The sequence below is a fragment of the Odocoileus virginianus genome, chromosome 21 (assembly GCF_023699985.2).
Source record: "Odocoileus virginianus isolate 20LAN1187 ecotype Illinois chromosome 21, Ovbor_1.2, whole genome shotgun sequence".
Lineage (NCBI taxonomy): Eukaryota > Metazoa > Chordata > Mammalia > Artiodactyla > Cervidae > Odocoileus > Odocoileus virginianus.
Window position 1 is genome coordinate 55,491,836 of NC_069694.1, and position 14,496 is coordinate 55,506,331.

General features: G+C 41.3%; 1 protein-coding gene and 1 long non-coding RNA gene across 5 annotated transcripts in view; one reads left to right on the plus strand and one right to left on the minus strand.

The window, feature by feature from the left end:
- Positions 1-263: 263 nt before the first annotated feature.
- The window catches only part of SEC24D (SEC24 homolog D, COPII coat complex component), a 113,317-nt gene continuing 99,084 nt past the window's right edge, over positions 264-14,496 (minus strand). For 2 of the 3 annotated variants that reach the window (XM_020879794.2, XM_070452381.1), the window contains 4 exons: positions 9,728-9,907; positions 7,696-7,887; positions 5,396-5,485; positions 264-1,096 (listed from right to left, as the gene is read on the minus strand). In XM_020879794.2, the coding sequence (XP_020735453.2) occupies positions 956-1,096; positions 5,396-5,485; positions 7,696-7,887; positions 9,728-9,907 (603 nt within the window). In that variant the 3' untranslated portion in view covers positions 264-955. Of the gene's footprint in view, positions 1,097-4,373; positions 4,648-5,395; positions 5,486-7,695; positions 7,888-9,727; positions 9,908-14,496 lie in introns of those variants that run through there. The other variant, XM_070452382.1, reaches the window with a different exon arrangement.
- LOC110128811 (uncharacterized) lies at positions 1,092-14,049 on the plus strand. 2 transcript variants are annotated; one of them, XR_011482554.1, is made up of 6 exons: positions 1,092-2,330; positions 2,630-2,731; positions 3,119-3,243; positions 4,860-4,974; positions 6,768-6,948; positions 13,236-14,049. It is a non-coding gene; the product is annotated as an uncharacterized lncRNA (long non-coding RNA). The 2 variants fall into 2 exon arrangements; XR_011482553.1 differs by having other exon boundaries at positions 3,119-4,974.

Genomic DNA, 14,496 nt, shown 5'->3' on the forward strand with positions numbered 1-14,496 from the left:
CTCCTAGGTTTATGTATATTCATTAATAATGGTCCTGTTTTATTTATTTTGCTCACCAAGACACACTGGAGAACTTTTAAATTGCCTTTCTTGAGTACACTGTCTGACATTGCTTTATTTATTTACCTAATTCTTCCCAACTCAGCCCCAAAACTTAGTTTTTTAGTGATCCATCCATCCAACTTTTTCCAAGACACTTTAACTACCACTCTTATTTCTTTTAAAACCTCAAAATACCTAAATAATGAATTCTACCTGGTAGGTAAGAGCATATGAAGTAATTTATTGATACTGGTTAAGATCCGTTATATACAGGTAGAAACCATCAAAATTGTACAGGGAACCATGAAGAATATTGATAAAGACAGTTTTACAGACAAAATAACAACTGGAAAATAGTCTTAACATACACAACATGTAATTATGAAAAAAACGTAGAACACAAATTGTTCCACAAAATAGATTCCAAGGTTATTTAAAAGTCTGCTATGCAAACCTTAAGTTGAAAAATGTTCACTGGGGTTATACTGTTTTTAAAAAATTAAGTATAATGTAAAAATTAAGTTTTTTTTATCCCTTACTATAAATGGGAGAGGAACTGAGACAACTTTTTACCCCAAATCTATACATTTTGAAAAATAATTTATATGTCTAGCACAAAGAAAGAAAATTGAGAATGTTTACAGTTCTGTAAACTATGCCTTTCATGAAATGCAAACTGCATAATTTTCTTAAAATTGTGCAATCAGAAATAGACTGTTCCCTTTAAGGTACAATTGTACCTCAATTGGCTTTATACCTGAGCACCAAAGCTGAAGTTCTAAAATGCCATCTTGGAAAGCTATTCTGAAAATGAGCAAGAAATCAAAACTAGACTGTTACTATCCGGAGAATTAGGCACCAAAAAGGAGATTGTCTCCTTAGAAATGCAATATTAACAATAGAGCAGTTTCCGTTAATTAAGCAGCTGACAGATCTCCTTGTGAACACAACAAAGGAAATCCACGTAGGATGATCCTCCATAAAGTCCTTTGTCTTCTACCAGGAACTGTCGGAAAACCATTTCTGGCTGTTCTCGCTGCTTTACTATCGTCAACTAGGAAGAAAACAACAAGGCAGCTGGTTATAAACATTTTCCAAATGTGGCTCAATTTTGTATGCTTTGGTTCCACCAGAATTACATGTCTGTTGTCTATGAGGCCTTGGAGGAGGATAAGAAAGTGCCTGTTACCCAGAGTGGAGAGAGGCGTTGAGCGCAAAGCCACAAAAATCAAGACATATAAGTGGCAACAATAAAACACAAGCAGAAAGCCATGGAAACGGCTTCCCAACGGCAGTGACTGCTGAACTTGAGAGGACAGGGTAGATTCCCTTAAGGACGTGGGACTGGGGAACCGCGTGCCAATACACAGTCCTGGATGGCAGGTAAATCAGCACACGCTTCTAGGAGTCAGTGGGAGGTAACGAGTTTGGGTTTTTGTAGGAAAAGTGGTTCAGTGAAGGTGATGAAGGTGCACAGCGTTCATTAGGGGGTGAGGGAAACAGGACAGGAAGAGCTGGAAGCATCTAAGGCAGGAGACGGTCAAGACCTGAATGAGGCAGTGTAGTGCCAAGGAGACAGATGGAAAAGATAATGTTCTTAAACTGAAGTTAATCTTAAAATATTCAAAATAATTTTACACCAACTACATGTGGAAATGGTAATATTTTGGACAAGTTAATAAAACCTTATCAAAATTGTTTTTCATTTTAATTGTGGCTGCTACAAAGCATAGGATTAATGTGCAGCTTGCATTATTGGACAGTGCTGCTCTAGAGGGAAAGACCTGTGGGGAGGAAGCCCAGAAAAAGATAGTTTGTCATGAACGCTCTCAGCTCTTCTGTTGACCCACTTACTCACTTCTGTTTCAAGAAGTTAAAGCAGACGATCAGAATGGTCAGAATTTGATATCTATTGAGCTGCGTGTGTGGTTAATGGAGACAGATGTGCAAAACATTGTCTCCATCTACCACCTGTATAATTAAGAAGAACCAGGGCATCTTCTCTCACTTCCTTCTGCCTGGTGAAACCACCCAAAGTGCCTGCTGCTACCAGCTTCACACCGGCTACGGCGAGGAAGGCACGTTCCATATCGGCTGGGTGCAGCTACCGTTTTGAGCTGGCGAGTCCCATGTGGATACGGACACACGTGACGTCTTGGCTGGTCCGTGCCAGGCCCTGGCAGCTGACACTGGAGCAGCGGTGTGCAGTCATATCCCATCTGACGGGGGGGAAAGACACTAGCCCCTCTCGTGGGAACATGGCCACGGAGTTTAAAGTGTGCATCCTGGTGAGTCTGAAACCAAAGTAGTTTTCTCGAAAAGAGAAATTTATACAAGTAAATTGTCTTCTCCACCTTTTCCCAGGTGCCGCTAGGACTCTACCATTGTCTGCTATGGGAACACCAATGTGGGTCTAGCCTCAGACAGCTCAGGCTGAGACTGGGCAGAATAAAAACACCATGGAGGGAAGGATTTGAGGCCCTAATTTCCTTAGAATTTAATTGTTCTATGGAAATTAATGGAAGTTCATATTGCTCATCTGGGGGATACTGCCATTCATGTATTGATTTTTTTGGTTTAAATGTAGGGGTCACCGTAAAACCTCCTCTGATGTGTGCATCTGGCCATAATCTGAAGTAGGAAATAGAAGAGGGAATGAATTCAACCTTGGAAGGAACTCATCTTTAAGGTAAAGGAATTAATATCCTGCTCTCGCATTTGAGTCTCTACAAAGCTAGATCATCCAGGACTTGGTGGAAAGTCTCAGGGAACTGCATTTAGAGAAGTGGTGGATGTGGCGTCTTGATGCACTGGTAGTCTCATGGGTACACCACACACGTCAGAGGAGAAAGTACAGTGGGAGGGACGCAGCTCTGGGGTGTAGGGGTGGGGAGGGGAGAGGACTGTAAAATGGCCACTACTGGTCTGCACCCCAGGTTCCTGTGTGCCCTCTCTGTGGAAGGACTGGTCAACCCAACTGGTCTAAATGGGATATTCTCTGGGCCATGTTACCGGTGCTTACAGAATTATTGTACTTCAAGATGCATTTTCATCTCTCACATTGCCTGTTTCACAGGGCACAGATAAATGACGGCAGTGATCAGGAGTATGCTGAAGGAGGGGAGAGCGCCATGGGTATAACTCAGGAGAACGCAACTCGTCCTAAGAAGCAGGTGAATGAAGGGAAGCCAAATGAAAAAGGTCAGTGAGAAAGAATCAGGAGAGTATGATGTCTTGAAAGCAGACAGAAGAGAAAAACGGAGGAAAGCAGTAGTATTCAGTCCTGCAAAGGGGTGGTGAATAAAATGTTTTTAGCAGTTTGGCAGTTCAGAGAAAACTGGAGATGGGAAGAAGGAAATTACAAGCAGTTATTAACATTTCAGGAGGCATGGTGGTGTAATGCCTGCTATGTTTCTAGTGTTCAGTACAAACTTGTGGGATACAAAGGGAAAGCAAGCAGCGTCTTGGAGAAGCAACAGCTTCAAAGAAGGAAGATGTGAAAACAGCTTGTAAACTGGAAAGGAGCCAGTGGGGAGGGAGTATTCTAGGAAACACAAGAGGAAGAAGAGATACTTTGGAGCCTGGAGAACCATGAGCAGGGCAGGACTAGAATTTCAGTAAAGCATTTGATTTAGGTAATCTGGGAATACGCTGTGATAGAAATTTTTTTTTTTTGTTTTGTTCTCCCACAAATGTAAGACTGCCAACAGTGAGGTCTAAGAGGACTGATTCTCTGAAAAACTAACTAGCATAATCGAGAAGGTAGCAATGCCTTCTGGTTTGATTTTGCTATCCTTGTCCCTTTTCTCCTCCTAGTCAGTCTGGACTCTTTCAAAGATACAAAGACTCTTTAAATGCGTTTTCATTTCCTTTGTGTGATCCATTTTCAAAGGTTGGAGAAAAAGATGTAAAACCAAGTGCACTGGACTGAACAGCCAGGACAGGCCTGTGTCTGTTGTGACCTAGCTGTGCGCCCTGACCAGTTGAGTGCACTCCTCCTCACGTCTGCTAAGCAGCAGGGGCAGCTGAGAGGCTGTGGGGGACCAGGCATCTCCTGGATTCCTTCAGCTCTCACATTTCTGGATTTTAGATTTTCAAATTCTTTGAAACCCTGAAAATGTCAAGGATTTTTCAAACAGAGTTACATTTGCAAGTAGCACATAAAAAAAAAATCATTCAAGCTAAAATTAATATTAATATTATATAATTTCTTATATTTTATTTACATATCATATTTGGAGTCTACTGCAGATATTTTAATAACCAAAGCTGACATGACCTTGATAAGCAGGTCATGGAGCAGGTGAGAGAAAGCAGAGGCGAGGAGAGGGTTTTCTTTTTTCCTGGAAGAAGGGGTTGCTGAGCGCAGGGGTGACCACCACGTTTAGTCTGGCTCCCTCTCTGCAATGTGGGGCCGATTTGGAGACGCAGCCACTAGGACACAGGTGGATCACGCTTGCTGTGCATTCTGAACACTAGTGGCGGTCAGTCTGCGTGTCAGAAGACCCTAGGATCTCATCACATGTCTCCAGGGTGTTCAGAGTGTTGTGTGAAGAACATGTTTAGTTTGAGCCTTCTCTGCCATCTCTAGGTCTTGCCCTAAAACTGAACCCAAGTAGTGATGTAAAAACAGTTCTGGAAAGGTTTTGTTTACCCAGATGTCCTAGAGATTATAAAGCTCTTTATTCAACTTTCCTAAGTTCTACTAAAGTTGACGTTTGCGTGCATGCCTATCATGGTAAAGAACGTTGATATAAACTGACATAATATTTATGTTTCGGGGGAACAAGAGCCCCACAATACCCTGGTTCTTGTAGAGGCCTGCCTGTAGCTGAAAGTTCTGCACCTCGGCAGGAAGTAGTACAGTAATAGACCACCGTCATCTGTACATTCCAAGCAACTCTACTGTTGAGCTTGAAAAGGAAGACAGGGGTGAGTACTTGGCACTTAGCAACAAGGCATAATTTTCCTGACTTAACAGACATTTTAAATTCTTTTACTCACACTCAAAAAAAGCTTGGAAAGACTGAGATAACATAATTTTTCAGAGATAATAAAAGCTGTAAAAGTCAAATGTAACAAATTATTTTATACTTCTATAATTTTAAGCATTGAAGGAAAATCATTTCAAAGACTTAATATCAATTGTTTCTAAGTTAATACTTAGTAAGATAACCCTTAGTTAATGCATGGTGATAGTTATTTTTGTATGTGTGTGGTTGACAGGTAGGTAGGTATACCCAGAGATTGTGAGTTTTCTATCAGAAGTCATGTTATAAAAATATAGGCCATGCATTTTAAAGTCTGTAAGGAAATCAGAACACTTGAAGAAAGAAGAAAATCTCATTCTTACCTTCATTGAATATGGCCGCTTTTGCTGGATAATACCCATTATCATTCTGAGTGTTTGCGAGTATGGATTTCCCACCTCAGGCAATAATGTCTAAATTTAAGGAAAATAAAATTTAAGTTTCAGTACAACATTTAGATAGAAGCAGAATGAGATTATTAGAATGTTAAAGTTAAAAAACATCCTTCCAAGCTGTTGGCTTAGTTCATTTACCTAAAAACAAAACATGTGAAATAAAAATGCATTAAAAATGATTCAGCATAATTTGACACAAACAGTATATGATTTTTGCAAAGAATGTCAACTCACCATGATTTTAATTCCTTTGCAAGATAGATATTTCAAGGCTGTGTTATGAGAGAAGGATGTAGTTCACTCCTTTAGTGGGTCAGCGGCAGGACCCTGAGGCATTACCCCACGTGGAAAATGCCATCCAAATACCACTGTCCCAACATTCAAACAAACCACCAAATGCTAACTTCTCAGAGGGAATGTGGCCTTTTAGATTTCCCTGAAATCTGGGTGATGGTATATAAGAGAGAGCACCCATTGCATGTGGCCCCTGGGGGCCATGAAAGGTCTGGACTTAGAAATGTTAATGCGTACTTCTAAGCAAGGAGATACCAAGAGCTAAGACAACATCTGTGAGTTAGCCACTGGAAAAGTGAACTGGAACATTTTACCAAAAAGTCACACATCTCAGGAAAGGATCATAGCCAGTATTTTTCACAGGGGTTGTTAAAAAAAAATGGCAAGAAATTCATTATTTATATTCACATTCCACACCCTCTGTGTATTCTCTTGACATTTAAGACCATTTTTTAAATTTTCATTAAAAAAAACATAAAGTAAGTATACTTTATGTATATGTCTCAAAGTGCCAACTGCCTCTAAAAAGAAAGCAATATTTGTTTTTTTGTCTTACTTTTTGAAGAAGGTTGAGAAGAAATATGGTGACATAAGCACAAAACTAGCAATCTGTTGCTTTGTGGTGGACAGACTTTGGCTACTTCATATGTATGTTCAACAAATATGCATTAACAGTTATTTTATATGTGAAATTTAAATTTAATATGTGAAACTTATATTTCATATATGAAATAAGAGGCTTCCTTAAATTTTATATAAACATTCTTCACACTCATAGTTCTTTGCCCATTGAATTTTAATTTTTAAGAAATTGCCTTTCTAATCATTCTTAATTTCAACCACATGCAAACATATTACTATTTCTAAATCTTCATCTTAAAACTAACCTCTTAATGGATACCTTTAACTTCTTTAAAAATATATTTTTACATTCATACTAGATATGCAGCTCTCTAAACTGATCACATATCTGTTTAACCTGAAATTTTAATCTAAACTCCTCCAGATGCTATGTGTCTACCTTCATACCAGAAATTAAAGCCTTAAGCCATCTGCCAAAACATGAGTGAGGACTCAGGGAACAAATGCTCTGCTGCATTCTGCATCTGAATTCGTAAGAGAATCCAGTTGAGCAGAGGAAGACAACCATCACAGCAATGGCGCTCACACGATGGTCTGCAAATAAGGTATGCAGTCAGTGTGCTTCTCAAAGTATACTAGGAAAAGCAGCAATTATAGTTTAAGAACATCATTTGTGTTCATTCCATATCAAATCTAAAATCTCTTTTGAAATAAATCAAACAGAAGGGCGCATAATTTGTTTTTGTGGGGTGGTCATAGCTGTAGCTGAACGTGCATGAGAGATTCTGCATCCTTGTGAATATGCAGTTCAGCACCAGGGATGAGCCCAGAGCCTGAGACCAAACTTACTTCCCACCTCTGCCACTTACTACTGAAAGAACCTGTCTCTATGCCTCACTGGAGCTGTCTAGAAAATGGAAATGGCAACCCACTCCAGTGTTCTTGCCTGGAGAATCCCAGGGACAGGGGAGCCTGGTGGGCTGCCATCTCTGGGGTCGCACAGAGTCGGACACGACTGAAGTGACTTAGCAGCAGCAGCAGCAGTATCTGTGTCACCGATTTGTTACAAGAATTAAATGAAACAGTGTATTTAAAGTATTTGGAGCACAATGATTAACAAATAGGAAATGGTCTGGTAGTGTTCGCAGTCTCTATTAAAATCATATAATTTGGCTGTTGGATAATACTTTATACAAACAACTTTATGCCAGCTAATTGTTATTCATTAAAACATGAAATTCTCTTATATATAACTACAGACCTTATTGTTTTCTCTATAATACATGGTTGCACATGAACAAAAAGCATTTAAGAATTTATTACTGCAAAACAAAGGAAAAAAATATACCTACCATATCTGTGTTGACATGTGCAAGAGATGGCACGTTAAAGATTCCTTGAATCAGTTCTGGTGGGCTACTTACTCCCAACCATAAGAACATGTTTAGACCGTTCGCCAAGAGGAATATTCCTTCTTCTGAAAGACGGGTCTCAGAGCAGCGAATAGCAGCAGGTAATGTTGTGCTCTTGACATCCAGGGTGTGCTGCGAGGCAGAGGCCAGAGTCAGAGGCCCTCCTGCTCCCCCTTCCTCTCTTACCCCCTCCCCCTCCTCCCTCGCAGTTCACATTCAATGAGTCCTTGCCCTGCGCCAGGCATTCTAGTCATTAGACAGTTATCCCCGCCTTGTATAGCTGTACAGCCATTTTTTGGAGGAAAGAAAAGACAGCAGATAAATCTAGGTGTATAGAAACTTAGACGGCGTTAAGTGCTGTGAAGCAGGGCAGTGGGACAGAGCCCTCTGGTGGTACAATTTCACACAGGGGAGGCCAGGAGGTTTGCTAAGAAGGTAACACCTGAGCCGGCCGTGCGCATTCCAGACGGGGAGCCTCGGGGGCAGAGGGACTGAGGCGCAGCACTTTCTCGGCCGTTCAGGGCTCCGCGAGGAGCCCGGTGTGGCTGGAGCAGAGTGAGAGAGAAATAAGCTGAGTAGAAAGCAGGGGGCCTTCTCCGGAAAGGGGACATCCTGAAGTGTTCTGAGGGGCGGAGGGCCGGGAACCGACAGTGACCTGAGCAGCGTTATTCTAACTTCCGTGCCAAAAAGTGACTGCGGGGCCACAGGTGCCAGCAAGCAGGCTCGTTAGCAGAGGCGACTCTGCTGGAGGCGGGGTGGTGGCACTCTGGGTGTTCTTGGAAGGACGAGCTGGCACTGCTGACTGCTGCGATGTGGTGGGTGAGGAAGGAGAGAGCCAAGGGGTGCGCGTGGGCCTTGGGTCAACCGGAAGGAGAGAGGAAGACTGCAGGAGAGGAGGCCCAGCGCGCTCAGGGGCGGTGCCCGGCAGAGCCCACGGAGACGGGCTCCAGGGGCGCCAGCGCCAGCGCCGCGGAGCTCAGGACAGTGCCGCCTACAGACAGGAACTCGAGCGTTGGTGCAGGTGCAGACGGTGGCTGCCGGCCTGACGCAGGTCAGACCGCGCAGGGCTGTGTGCACAGACAGGAGAAGCGTCCTGGGGGCTGAGACCCGGGGGCCCGCACGGGGAAAACGGTAAACCAGCAAAGGCGGCAGCGGGAGAGGCCGGGGAAGCAGAGAAACCGGGGGAAGAGGGCGCTCTAGAGGGAGAAGCTGTCAGGTGCCGTGCTCACAGCAGAGGACTGCGAGCAGCCCACTGAGTTTATTAACATGTTGACCACCGGGACCTCGGCGAGGCAATCTTAGTAAGACCGTCATGTCCGTGTCCCCGAGGGTCCTAAATTCTCTGGCAGAGTCCAGTTTTATCTGAACATCAACTATTTGAACGTACGTTAACTCTTCCTAATTGCAGTACTACTGAGAGCCTGGGCGTGAGCTTTAATCCAGGAGTCAGAAACCAGCCCTCGGCTGTCCCCTCTCTGATCCCACAGTTATAACCTGCTTGCTAGGTCTCGAGGGGAAGGAGCCGAGGCAGAGAGCACGTCAGGGCTGTCTTCAGTAAAGAAGCAGAATGCATCACCAGGTAAACTCTGAGGGCATCTGCACAAGGCTCATCAGAGGCATTCCAATTCAATGTGGTGACTATCAAATAATACACTGTCTAAAAACAAACACACGTGTGTTTATAAAAGTCCATACAGATACAGCAGTTGCCTTCATGCCATAAAGTAGATTTCTTCACCTGAGGCTGGGCTTCCTGACCATTCAGTGCCTAATCCGTCAAAGAATCCTAACCCGTCTGGGAATGAGGGCAGAGAGGCGTTCACCCAACAGCTCGGTGAGCTGGAGCGCCCCGCCCGGAGGCCGTCTCAGGCCTGCGCGGCACGTGACACCGAAGTTTCTGGTTAAGAACAACCTGGGACTCTCTCCCGGACGTCTCTAGGAAATGTGCCACCATAACGCGCTTCCTACTTACTATGGGCAGAAGCTGTGGGTAAAAGAAGAGCTGCGAGTCAGCCACGCCCATGGTCATGACCAGCTGCCTCTGGTAGGCCCGCTCGTCCGTGGAGATCTCGGGTCTGCCGAGCAGCACGCAGTTCTTCAACAGGCTGTTCATGTACACCGGCAGGACTTTCATGGAATCCGGTAAGATCAGCTGGAAGAGAGAAACACCGGGTTCAGATGCTTGCTCTTTACTGAGAATCAAGGCCCACTGCACTTTACCTGGAAAAGAGGAACATTTGCTTTCTGAGGTTGCAGAGAGGACGAAACGGTAGCCCATACACACCCCCTAGAGCAGGGAAAGCAGCACTGCTCGCCGCGGGGGCTCGTGGCCCGGGCCATGCGTCTTACCCGCTGTACACCTCTCAACATTTCCGTACCCTCTCTTTTCCTCCATTTTCTCTTCTAAAATAATAGCACCTCTACTTCACGATCCTGGGGTGGTTAGGAGGATTAAATTATTTCTAATTTGTGGAGCACTTATAGTAATGCCCATCACACAGTGTCATATACACGTTTATTAAATAAAATGAAATGTATAAATTATTTCCTAATCTGTATTACCAGCTTCTTTCTACCTCTTGAGTTCAAGAACAGCATTTCCGGCTACCCCTGAGATCTCTCTTCCTCTGTGTGCTTCCTGCAGCTTAAACTCACACAGTCACAGACTCAGACACTGGAGGAGGGCTGTGTCACAGGTTCTGTCAAAGCATTAAGGCCTCTGCAGAGGAATGAGCCACAGTCCACATGCAAGATGTCTAATGTGCACTGGGGATGATATGCATATAGACAGATAAACCGTAATAAGGAAAATTCAAATTAAAATACTGTTCAATATACATAGAAATTAAAACAGGAAATGTTTTGTGACTTTATTAGGTATGTCACTAAATGATAATAGGAAAAAATCAAACTCCTACAATTCCACAAACATGTTTTTCTTCTTACGTTTCCTGTTTTAGATACTAGAGCTACTAGATGAACCCTAATTTCATTTTTTCTTTACCTTCAATTAGAACACAAATTCTCTCCATTCCTTTATAATCCACCTTTGTAACCTTTAAAATCCACCTGTACCTTCTTCCTCTCCATCCTCTCTTTGGCTCATGTGACCTCATTCTGACTTCATTCTAACTGCCTCCAAGTACATACCATAATATGATGCTCCAAATAGTAACACAATGAAACAATTCTAGAAACATGAGTAAAAAAATTACAAATAATTTGCCTGTCTGTTTAACCTTACCAACACAGTTTTACAAATATGGCTACGAATCAAGAGAGACTGAGTGTCAGTTCTTCCATTTAACAGTAGGTCAATGAACAACAAAACATCCAAAACAAAAGCATATACAGGAGATAGGTAACCTGCAAATATAAACATCTGGTCTATAAATTCATGATTTCTTTTTAGCTTTCTATTTTAATGATGAAAAAAAATATACACTTAACATGCTGAAAAGAAAATTTCCCTTATGGCTCTGTTATTAATAGGATCTATTTTATCGCTTCCCATGATCTTCTAAGTAAGAAATATGTAAGACAGAATTTTCTAACTGATTAAGGAAAATATATTTTAGAACAATTCTACTTTGCAGTTTGTTTTTCCTCTCAACTTTTATCTCCTTTCAAAAAAACCAAAGACAGTGAGATAAATGCATGTTTCCTCATGTGAGGAAACACTCTTTGAATTTCTTCTCTAGCATAAACTTTTTTTTAATTGAGAAATAATGTTTAGCATTATATTAGTTTCAGGTATATAACATAATAATTGATACTTGTATATATTGTGAAATGAGAACAATTCTAGTTAACATCATCACCATAAAAGTTACAGAATTTTCCTGTGATGAGAACTTTTTAATATTTACTCTTGGCAACTTTCAGACATGCAATACTTTATCATTAACTACAGCAGCTATGCTGTACATCGTATCTCCATTACTTGCTTATTTTATAACTGGAAGTTTGTACCTTTTGAGCCCCTTCACCCATTTTGCCCACCCTCCACACCTCCCTGCAGCCACCAATCTCTTTTCAGTATTTGAACTTGGTTCTTGTCTTTTAGATTCCCCATATAAGTGAGACCATATGGTATTTATCTTTCTATGACTTATTTCACTTATTTAGCATAAAGTATTTTTATTTGACAGCATTTGGTACTGGAATATGTTTTCAGCCAAGGAAAATTAGGAGTAAAAAAAAAAAATTACGATCCAAGGACACAAACAATGGTCATTGGAGTTAAGTGGCTCCAGGGCTATTTCTGGGCTAATTACCAGTTAGGCATCTTACCTGTTATGGATTAAAAATGTTCTTAGATCCCCATAGAGAAGCATGTATGTACAGTTTTTAAATATTATCTTGCAATTCACTGGCTGTTTCTCATTAATCAGGTCATATTAAGACAGTTTAGAAATTTGTTGCCCTAAATATCACAGAGAGTTGAGCCTGGCCTGTGATGACACTTTCAGGACTAAAAAGTCTGATTAGAGGAGACTATGGAGGGCAGAAGGAATAGAACAGAGAATGAAAGGAAGAAGGAAATTTTGTGATGAAGAAAAATGAGTTAGAGTGAAAGAAAACAGACAGTCAATGTTTTTGAGGTAGGGAAGAAAATGTGGTAACAGAGCAGTACTTAAAACCTTTCCCTGCCTCCCTGATCCTCTCCATAAACAGTGAAGTTACTCTTGAGAAGACAAGGTGTGAGTGAGGAGGGAGTGCAAATTCATATGAGTCCAGTTTGCCTGAATTTGGAGAACTCTCTGCTTTGGGTTTTGAAGTAACTGATGTGGTAATGGAAAAAAAAAAACAAAAAACTGTTACTTTCCAGTTAAGGTGATGCGACTTACCTCCTGCAGTCAGTGTACTCCCATATGATGTCATGTATTTAAGTTTGGGACAGTGAGTTGTTATATTTAATAAAAAAGGGAGCTACATTGCTTATATAAGCTTAAAAAATTGTTTTAATGTTGTTTTAAATTATATGTCTTAACTCAGCATCTATCCTATGACCTGCAGAATGGGTGCCTCCTTAAATTTTGCACCTTAAGCTCCTCTTTTACATCAACCTTGTGCTGGCCCTGGCAATTCAGTAAAACCATATCTCCTGAGGTCCAGTACATATAATGCAAGTACACAGCTCCTTAACAGTCTTGCTTGGATCAAGGAAACTTTGGGCTCTGTAGTACTGAATAAAACAGTGGAATTCCTTTACAGATTTCTCCATGGAAATTATTTCTTGCAAATGAACTATGGAAAGACCATCAAATTTGAAGTTACATTCTCTGAGAAGAACCTCAAGTCTAGACATTCTGTTAAATAATGGTGTATTTTAATATATCATTGTTACTAACAGTATTATCATCTCTACATTTTCCCTACTCCCTGATGGAGAAAGGTATAGCTGAAATGTGCTAATGGAGAAAGAAAAATCTCCAAAAGAACAGGAATAATCTTTATCTACTTTTTTTTTTTTTCAGAAACAGACTGGCATCAGAATGCTGTCACTCCAGAAATAAACTGTGCAAACAGATGATCTAATAAGTAAAGGCAAAGCTTATAACTTTAAACCAGAAGGAACCGACCAGTTTTATTTCTTCCCTTAAGTAGGCAACAGATTTGTTTTTAACGTAAGGTTTTTTTGAATCCAGTTGTTTTAGCAAATAAACTTCCTTAGAGCTCACTAACTGTACCTGTTCTTCTTCAGCAAGTCCTCCTGACATGTGAGACACTCCAGACACAGAGCAATGTTTCCAGAGCTCCAAAACAGTGAGACTGGGGGGTACAGTGGTCCTGGCTGGCCTGTACCCAGGAGCTCCCGGGGGGCTCTGTGTAGGATGCTCCGAAAAGGGACGCTGAGTCTACTGAAGAGGCAAATCCTCTGAATAACAAAGAGGGCTGACTCACACAGATCTAAGAGTTGCTTCTGTGATTATCAGCAGGAGATGAAGAATGGATGGCTACTTTAATCCCTCTGGACAACAAAGGAATTTCTGTAAAAAGTCCAAACTAATAACGATCTTTTAATTTCCTGCATTACCCAGATTATGAATTTGGCCCCCAGATGTATCTCTACTATTGTTGTTGCTGAAGGGTTGCTTTAGGTGGAGTTTCAAGTGTCACTGTGAACAAGAATTAACCAGAAAGTCTCCCACCTGTTGCCATCTTCTTTGATTCTGTGTTCAGATGTTCAATATAGCTATGAAAAATGGCATCTAGCTATGATGGAAAAGATTACGAAAAAGAGAACAGATACAAAAATAAATGTGGGCCTGAGGTTCTGCCTTTTTTTTCTTTTGTTTTTATGAGTCAGATTTATTTAAAAGATCTTCTAAAATTTCAAGTTATTAGCCAGCTTTTTACAAAACTCTTCATACCTATTACTAATTTTTTGTTTTTTGGCTGTGCAGCATGGGGATCTTAGTTCCCCAGCCAGCGATCAAACCTGTGCCCCCTGCAGTGAAAGCATGGAGTCCTAACCACTGGACTGCCAGGGAGTTCCCTATTATTAACTATTAAATACAAAGAACTTTAGAATTTATAAATTGTGTTTATAAAATATAGATAAGTCATTTCTGCGATTAGCTCATGTCAACTTTGATTGTTAATATATCCAAAAAGTATTTAAGCTTCCCCATTTCACAATGTAACATTCATCTTTATATGCAAAAGAAAACCTGGTTTATATTGACATTTCTTACATATAACATTCTCTGTTTTACATAATGCAGTGACTGTCAG